The sequence below is a fragment of the Oryzias melastigma genome, linkage group LG6 (assembly GCF_002922805.2).
Source record: "Oryzias melastigma strain HK-1 linkage group LG6, ASM292280v2, whole genome shotgun sequence".
Taxonomy (NCBI): Eukaryota; Metazoa; Chordata; class Actinopteri; order Beloniformes; family Adrianichthyidae; genus Oryzias; species Oryzias melastigma.
In genome coordinates, this window is record NC_050517.1 from 18,251,112 (window position 1) to 18,260,503 (window position 9,392).

General features: G+C 36.7%; 1 protein-coding gene across 1 annotated transcript; it reads left to right on the forward strand.

Annotated features, from left to right (window-relative positions):
* Positions 1 to 332: 332 nt before the first annotated feature.
* Positions 333 to 8,936, forward strand: usp3 (ubiquitin specific peptidase 3). The gene is made up of 15 exons (XM_024282532.2): positions 333 to 813; positions 1,063 to 1,123; positions 2,325 to 2,462; positions 3,144 to 3,227; positions 3,381 to 3,462; positions 3,588 to 3,667; positions 4,125 to 4,238; positions 4,385 to 4,498; positions 4,607 to 4,756; positions 4,887 to 4,993; positions 5,155 to 5,235; positions 5,337 to 5,455; positions 5,540 to 5,653; positions 7,592 to 7,659; positions 7,989 to 8,936. The coding sequence occupies exons 1-15, from the start codon at positions 723 to 725 to the stop codon at positions 8,434 to 8,436; spliced, it is 1,851 nt and encodes a 616-aa protein (XP_024138300.1). The 5' UTR covers positions 333 to 722; the 3' UTR covers positions 8,437 to 8,936.
* Positions 8,937 to 9,392: the final 456 nt, after the last annotated feature.

Here is a 9,392-nt window from a genome sequence, read left to right on the forward strand (position 1 = left end):
AGGGGTTGTCTATCCATTTATTGCAATATATTTTAGTATATAAGTAAGTTGCTGATATATTTATATATGTTATATTTCCAGTAAATTTGAAAATATTTTCTTTCCTATGGATTTTCTTTCCAAGCAAAAAATATTTCCAAAACATGGTACCCATAAAACATATATATACATAAATACATTGTAAAAACTTGTTCGCGCATGCGCATTCTGTTGTTTATTTTATTTTTTTACGTAAGTGCTTCCAAAACCATAAAAAGTCAAAATTTGACAGTTTGTTAGATTGTTGCCCCATAGCCACGGAAACAAATCATCGCGGAAGTAGTAAATCAATTTCCTCTGGCGCTTTCGTAGCAAACGGGCGAGCCGGTTGTTCTTACGTCACTTCCTGAAGTTATTTCCATTTGTTTGTTGCGAGAGCCAACAGTAACCTGCTTCGTTACTCACCAGAATATCCTCAGTTTGGTCTCATTGTGATTTATAGTAAATCTTTTGTGTTGTAAAAAAATTTTGAAAAATGTACCTACTTTAAACGCGTGTTGTGTGGCGCTTACCAAACGTGTTGGCGTAAGCAAAGACAGGAAAACGTGCTCCTTGCGGTCAGAAATAGTTGGCCGGCTAACGATAGCTAGCTAGTTTGAGTTAATTGGCTAACTATTGTTAGCTACCTGGTTCCTGGTACCATTAGTGTTGCTTTGTTGGGAGAATCTCTCGAATGCAAACTAATGGAGTGTTCTCATCTAAGCCTGAACATAAGCTGCACCACTGATTCACCCAGATTCCCCAATGGCACACCGTCGTCCTGGTGTTGCAATGGTAAGAAAGGTCTTTGTTGCTCTTCCTTCACATGTTTCTAACATGAACCAGAGTAAAGAGAACTCGCAGCGCTGCGGGGATCGTGTTTTAGCTTCATTAGTGTAAGCCTAAAAATGCTGGACTGAAGTCAGCCGTAAGAACAAGCCAAAAAATGTATTTGTTTGTCACCTCAGCGCTGAAATAATGCGTTATTTAGTTATTTTTCTTTACATTTAGTGTCTAAACAGTAAACAGGATGTTTGTGTCCAGTCTGCAGGTCCAATAAGAGTCCCTGGATCTGCCTTACCTGTCTGATGGTGCACTGTGGGCGGTAAGTTTCTGTATTTTCTTTTCTCGTTGAATAATTTCCCTTTTCATCTTTGAGAAAGCAGCTAAACTTACACTTAGTGTAAGAGAAGACAGTTATTCTGGTAGATGTTAGGCTTAATCATGCTTGTTTAAATTGAATGTCATGTTTAAGTCTTTAAATAACCTTTAACCCTCATGCTCTCTTATGGGGTCCCGATGACCCCTACCTTATATTGATGTGTGATTCCTCCCATGACAAAGGTGGACAGGATGTTATGTCTACCAAAGACACCAGTGAAGATAAAAGAATCTTTGAAAAAAGAAAAGTTCAGCTCACTGTCTTGTGGGGTCCAAATGACCCCACTTTTAAAATAAATATGTCAAGGATAGCACAAAAGTCAACAACCCAAAACCATTATGTGTCATAATTAATTTAGGCTTTAAGGTTTTTATTGTGTATTTAATCTTTTTATTTTAAAGAAAGGTGTGCCACTTCATTGAAAAAAAATGTTTTGGGTGTTTTTAATGTGTACTCTTAGCATTTTTCTCAAAATGGAGGACACATGTATAAATAATTTAAGATTATAACTGCATTTCTGAGTATTTCTTTATTCAAATCGTGTTGGATCTGACAAAAAAACCGCAGTTTGAAAAAGCTTGGGTATGTGATGCTGAGACTGCGATGGGCAAAATTTCTCTACTCCAATTCCAATTCCAAATAAATCCATTAACGTCTTCATTTTCTTTGCCTGAGCCGCCATCCGACTCAAAACTTTACGGCTGGATAGGTCAGATATTACCTGATGTTGCTCTTCATCTTTGTTGCATCTCTGATTCTAGCTTTAATTTGTGAAACTGTTCAGAAAGTTTAAACAAAGGAATGCTGGGATATCAATTAAAAGTAACTTTGGCGCCAGCAGTCCCGCCCACAACCCAGAGGCAAATTTCTAATGAAGTCCTGCCGCTCTACAGAAACTATGTCTTAAAGAATACACAAGCTTTTTGATTTTGGCTATGAATCATAAATGAAAGACAACTAGGAATGATTTTATAATATATGTAAATATACTTGGAATGGGACTTTAGAGGGAATCTAAAAAATACAATGAAAATATTATTTAGACATTTTTTAAAATAAACTTTATATACTTGAAATTGCATCTCCTTATATATATATATATATATATATAAGTATGTGTGACCTTTTTTCTTTTTCTTGATAGATATGTTAATGGACACGCCAAGAAACATTTTGAGGACAACCAAGGTCCTGGCTTTTGTCAAAGGAAGGGGGACAGACAGGAGAAGGAGAAAACCCAACATTCTCTGTGCATGGACTGCAGCAGCTTCAGTGTATTTTGGTAAGTTTCTATTCTTTGTTTCATGTTTTGGTCACTTATCTCAAGAGATTTGTCAAATGTTTTGTATCGGATAGTTTAAGCTCGTGAAAATAATTATGAATAGTGGCTGATATAAATTATTTGTTAAATACACAGACCTTTTTTTCTTTTTTGGTTTTGATTTTAGTTTGGAATCCAAAAACCATTCCTGCCTCTACAGTAAAGCATGTAGAATGGGGGTCAGAAATCTTTAACGCTACAAAAAAAAGAAAAAAAAAAAAAGGTCCAGTTTCTTCCAGACCAAAACAACCAACAAAAGCCGCAAATTCATGTTTCATCATTTGGAAAAATGCATTTTTTTTTATTTTTGTGCCCATTATGCCTTTTATTTATAAAATGTAGGTTTTAAATATTTCCCATTATTCAAATATAAGTGCTAATTGATTTATGTATACACATATAAATTATCATATACTTTACTTTAGACATCAGCACTTGCAACTTCCTTTCAAAATAAGACATCCTGTGTTAAATAACTAACTAATCTTTTTTTTATGTATTTTTTTGCATTTTTCTTTGAAGCCAAAGTTCTACAATGGAGGGATAAAAGAACCACACATGTAGAGTTTGAAATTGGCAAATAAAACTGTTGTTTTTTTTATAATAGTTTTCTGTTTCAGTGAATATTTCTTTTTTTTCCAGTTACAGATGTGATGACTTTGTCGTCAATGACACCAAGCTTGGACAGGTTCAGAAGCTGAGGGAGCAGCTGCAGAGTCTAGAAAAGTAACTACACATTTCTAAAATACATAATTGTTTTTATTATTATTCTGTCTTTATTGCTTTGATGTTTTGGTGTTGTTGAAAATAAAAGGATGCATAAAGATGTGCATTAAAAGGTCAGTTCTAAATAATGCAAATGTTTTGTGCTCTTTTCAGTTCTTTACTTATGGGAGACAGACAGAGGAAAAGGAAGTTTCAGGAAAACTCGACTTCAGATGGAAAGTTATTAAAAGATGGTGTAAGTTCTGCTTCAATGCTTTTCAATTTCTTAGAAATGTTTCTAGTAATTAGCTGTCCTAGATATTAATTTTTGTCTTTTTCTCTTACAAAAGTTCATCTGCATCTCAATCATTTTTGTTGCAGGAAAATGTGGCTTTAGGTGCAACGGGGCTACGAAATTTGGGCAACACGTGCTTCATGAATGCCATCCTGCAGTCTCTCAGGTAAACTCTACACTGAGCAGCATGTGGGTGGTAGACTGGCAATGCAGGCAGAATCAGTAGCTCATCCCCTGTGGATTCAGGGCCCCACGACCAGTCATCCTTTATTAATACAGTGTGGGGCTCACTCAGGGGATTATAGACTGCTTGTAACAAGACCAGTTTTGTCAGCTAATGCATTATACTCCGTTGCTTTCCTTTTTTTTTTCTTGGTGTGTTTAGATTAACCCACTTAAATGTTGCTTAACACTTTAATTTATTATCAAACGAGTTCACAAATGTTTAGGCATTTATTTCAATAATCCAAATACAGTATATTTGTCTGAATATCATATTAGATTATATTAAGAGAAATCAGGTATTACAAGCTATGCATTAAAGCAGCCAAATGTTAATGTTTTGTAAATTATGACAATGCTAGATGCCAAATTGACGACTCTCAATTGTGTGTGCTTCACAGTAACATCGAGCAGTTCAGCTGTTACTTTAAAGAGTTGCCCGCAGTGGCTCTGCGCAGCGGTAAGACTGCAGGAAGAAGGATGTACCACACCCGCAGCCAAGGGGACAACAGTGTGTAAGGTCCTCTTCTGCAGGAGGGAGGATTTATGGGCATTGAGTTCTGCTATTATATAACTCACAAGCCATTCTTTCTGGGGGCTCTACGTTTTGTCTGTAGTACACTGCACCGTTTGAAAGAGGCCTGCATTTTCTGTCAAACAGGTCTTTGGTGGAGGAGTTCAGGAAAACTCTCTGTTCTTTGTGGCAAGGAAACCAGACCGCCTTCAGTCCAGATTCCTTGTTTTATGCCATTTGGAAAATCATGCCAAGTTTCAGGTATGAGAGCGCCATTTCCTCTCCAGCTCCCCACAAATGCACCTGGTGACACATTCCCCAGACTGATGTCTTCACACAAGTGTAATTCAAAGCTTCCTTGTTTGACAGAGGCTATCAACAACAGGATGCCCACGAATTCATGCGCTACTTGCTGGACCATCTCCACAGGGAGCTTCAGTACAGCCGCAACGGGGCGTCTCACCCAGTCCCTCCTCAGGACGGAGTCAGACTCTCGTCTGCTGAGGGAAAATGCTGCACGTGAGCCAGTCTGACCTCAGTGACTTTCTGTTTGTTTTTGGAGCACAAGTTGACTGCAAATCCCTTTTCATGTTGCAAACGTGAGAGTATTTGGTTAATAAAGCTGCTTTATGCTTTTGGATCTTTACAGAAACGGAGCTCCCAGTGTCGTCACGTCTATTTTTGGGGGCTTGCTTCAAAACGAGGTGAACTGCTTGATCTGTGGAACGGAATCACGGAAGTTTGATCCATTTCTTGGTAAGACATCTAACAGCAAATATATATATATATTGAGGTCTCTGCATGGTTTAAGCCTCTGTCTACCATTATTTTTTCCACTTCTTAGGCCATGCAAGTGTTATGTATATTCATGTGAATGACATTGAAGAATGTTTTTCTTGTTTCCCGTTTGGACTCAGATCTGTCCTTGGACATTCCCAGTCAGTTCAGACAAAAGAGAAGCAAAGACCAGGAGCCAAACCCAACATGCACCCTGCGTGGTAGTTTTTCCCAAATGCTTTTCTTTCTTTTTTTTTGCCTGTTTTCCTTTTTATACTTTAAAGCAAATTTCCTGAATATTTTTCCTTAATGTTGTTTTTAGACTGCCTATACAGCTTCACTGATCTGGAAGAACTTGATGAGACGGAGCTGTATTATTGTCATAAGTGTAAAAAACGGCAGAAATCAACAAAGAAATTTTGGATCCACAACCTACCTAAGGTAGAAGAAAACCAGCCTTATTTTATTTATTTATATTTTTGAGCATGAGAACATTTGAATTATATTTTTTCTTTTCATTTGTAGGTCTTATGCCTGCACCTAAAACGATTCCACTGGACGGCCTTTCTGAGAAACAAGATTGATACTTACGTGGAGTTTCCTCTGAAAGGCCTGGACATGAGGGGATATTTACTGGAGGTGAGCTTGGAAGGGAATAGATCGTAACCTTTAAGCTAAAATATTTTACAAGAGATCTATCTGATGAAGTCTGATGTCAACGACTGACTCTCAAGTCGTAAAAGTAGAAACTATTTATCGTTTGGAGGTCATAATGCCAGAAAAGATCAGATTGGTACAAAAAGATGTGTACATATTTCTTTTCTCAAAGTTATTATATCATCTGAGATATTTTGATGTTTAAATTTCGCCAGCAAGCTGCAGCTTTCTATGCACACGTCAGGATTTTATATGTACTGGTTTAACTGTTAAATGACAGCAAGTTGTAAAAACAGTCTTAAAAATAATAATAATTATAATAAAACAGTCTCCACCTCTTTTTATGATTTACTCCAATGATGTGGATTTCTCGTTGAAACAAGCAGCATCTTTGGGTTTGCTGAGCTCTTTGCTCAACAAGTAAAGACGATCAAAACTTATCAGAAGAATACCAAATGTGTAAATTAAAACACTATAGCTGCTGTTTGAATACTGCAAAGTTTCATCTGATCAAAGAAAATTTGGAAATCTAAATATATATATGATACATAAATCAATTTTTCCTTCATTTAAATGATTTGGACTTCAATGGGTTATTAAAAATGAACATTATTTTAGATCTTGGTTGGTTTGATGGTTTGGTTTCATTCCTTGTGAAGTGCTTGAAGAATAGTTTGGTTACTGCTGTCTTGTGATTAATTTTTTTGTGCGATTAATTAATCATGAACTGTAATTAATTAATCAATCTAATGAATTGATTATAATTGCAACATTATTAACCTATTAATAGCTGTAAAAAAAGTCAAATTTTGAGGTATTTTATTTAAGTTAGTGACATTCTGGCGCAGTAAACATTCAAAATAAAACTAAAAAAGTGGATTTATAATTTTTTTTTTAGTATTATGAAATACTTGCAACCTTTACTTTGACAACACCAAAGGTTAATTGTTGTTTTCAATCTTGAACAAATAACAGAAAAAAATAAATTATAAAAAGACTGAAGCTCTACTAATTTATTTAACATATATATTTTATTTTAAATGACCATGTGCATAAAATGGAAGTAACAATCTAATGCAAAAATGAGACTAACACGATTAAAAAACATGTTAAACACGCTAAAATGTCTGTAATTAATTGATCGCAATTGTAAGTATATTTAAGTTAAGTTGTCCATAACCAGTGAATGGAGCAGGACAGTGATCACTGGCTCCAAATTTATTAAACTGAACAGCCTTTACTCTCATTACAATGAAACATAAAAAAAAAACTTTAAGAAGTTGTTAAGGTTACATCTTCTCACCCGGTTTAAAATGTTGTTCTTTTTCAGGTCTAACAAAAAGACCACATGAAACATTATTTTATGTGACTTAACTAAGGATGTAATGATTCTTCAGGAATCGGTTAAAAAAAATTATTCAAACTCATCTATATGTTCATCAATGCAGAAAATTCAATAATTGATTTGACAGCTTTCCATGCAGGTGTGTGTGTAGGTGCTCAAACACTGGCCGCGTAATCAAGCGGACACTTTCAAATGCAAATGCACGCACACCAGAATTCCTGGATCGGCGCGCATGAGCTCGTGTTCCTACGCACGTTTTTAAGTCGGGTCGTGAGCTCTACGCAGAAATCGGGCACGCACTCAACACATGATAAATGTTCAATCCGGTTCAAGGTGCTTACACACCGGCCGCGTACAAGAACACTCTACGCAGGTTTATGAATGTACGTTCCGCACACAAAAAATGAAATTGTGACTTTAGAATTGTGAATGGAATCGTGGATTGACTGAATCGTTACATCCCTAGACTTAACTATTGAATCGGGTAGTTTAATTTGGTGCATAAATTTCCATATTTTAAACTAAGATTTTTGAAAGAAAGTTGTTTCAATAATTTTGTTTTTTTATGTTTTCAGCCAGAGAATTCGTTACCAGGAAGTTGCCTGTATGACCTTGTGGCTGTTGTGGTGCATCATGGATCCGGGTGAGAAAATCATTCTGTTTGGCTTTAAATTATAAGCTGTAATAAATTACGTTTTTTTAGTTGTTGTTGGTTTCTTAATTTTCCTGGTAAAACAAGTGCTTGGATTGGTTTAATCTTGCTGTCGGTTGATATATGGCAGGCATTTTTTTTTGATGAACTGAGTGCTTTCAAACACTAGAAGAGCACAATTGCAGATTTTGATGAGTTTAGGATGTTGCAGTTTTTGCTTTGGCCTCTAAGGGGCAGTGTTGTCCCTCTTCTAAAATGTCAGATGGAGGTTTTCTTATAGAAGCACAGGAGAGAGAATTTGACGTGATGTGTGTTCACAGGGTTGGATCGGGGCATTACACGGCATATGGCAGCCACGAGGGCCGCTGGTACCACTTCAACGACAGCACAGTGACTCTGACCAACGAGGACACGGTGAGGAAGGCCAAGGCCTACATACTCTTCTATGTGGAGAGGACTGCTGAAGCTCCCTCAGACGCGGTCGCCGCAGACGGAGCGGCGACGGGCAATCCTGACGTGGACGCGGCACCGACGCACAGCGTTTCATTTGAAACAACCCCTCAGACCGAGAGTGCGGCAGATACCGCACAGACAGACATGGCTTTAATGGACGGAACAGACACACACATTGATACTTGGGTGGAGAAACCACAGGAGGATTCGTGCCAAGACATGGCAGCTTTAAAGGAGGCTCCGACAGACGAGGCGAGCTTAGACCAGACTGGAACAGAGGACACCCTCCAAGTTCTACAGACTGTTGCCCCATGATTCTGTCAGACTTCACTGAATTATGTCACTTTGGTTTTATCCTAAACCACATTTTATGATATGTCACAGTATTTTATCATTGTTATAGTTAATCTTCCAGTTTAATGTACTGCATCTCTTGTGTTTATGGCTAAAAAAAAGATGTTTAACTTGCTGCTTCTAATTGTTGTTTCTGTTTAGTTTGTCTTTTTATATCATTTTTCTCAAAGACTTCCTCTGCTGAGGTAGATGTTTGTGTAATGGATTTCAAAAGTGATTGTTAAAGGTAATTATGTCAAGCCTTAGCTTTGTTAAATCTCAGTCGGTCCAATGTGTTGTAGACTGAGAGTCATTGTGTCAAAGACGGTGTTTTTGTAACAGTTTTTGGCCTTCGGATCATTTTTCCTTCAATTTTCTTCTAAATGTGTATATTCCACAGTAGAAACCATCGTTTTGTTTTCCACTTACTTGAGATCATGTAGTGTTTTAACAGGGAATCATAAACCATGAAAACGCTCTTACACATTGTTCTGTCTGTTTTGCACAAGTGAAATATCATATTCTAAAAATGGGCATATAATAAACCAAATCAGGCGTTAAAATCACAAAATTAGGAGGAATATATATATATTTTATTTAATCTTGAAGGACTTTTTTCTTCTTTGAAACCCAAGGTTTATTAACAAGGCAGTATCAGATCACGTGGAAAACACAAACGTGTTTTCGTTTTTAGAAAGGAATAAAAATCCTTTTAACCACTAAACATTTTTTTTAAATTAGAAAACGGCACAAATTGTGCAGCTATAGAGCCTCATAATGAGGAGCACTTATTCAAGACCTTTTCAGGCCCTGAATTTTTTTTTTTAATCATACAGGAGATGGCCACAATAACCCTCAACAGATTCAAGATGTTCTGTACAAATTGCAAAACACTCATATTTTAATGAAAAACACTCCTCCACACATGGAAGCCCAAC

Excerpts from the sequence above, each read along its gene's own strand:
- usp3 (XM_024282532.2), top strand. The coding sequence starts at position 723 with ATGGAGTGTTCTCATCTAAGCCTGAACATAAGCTGCACCACTGATTCA. Across the intron at positions 1,124-2,324 it reads CTGATGGTGCACTGTGGGCG|ATATGTTAATGGACACGCCA; the intron begins GTAAGTTTCTGT and ends TTTTCTTGATAG. Across the intron at positions 4,757-4,886 it reads GCTGAGGGAAAATGCTGCAC|AAACGGAGCTCCCAGTGTCG; the intron begins GTGAGCCAGTCT and ends GGATCTTTACAG.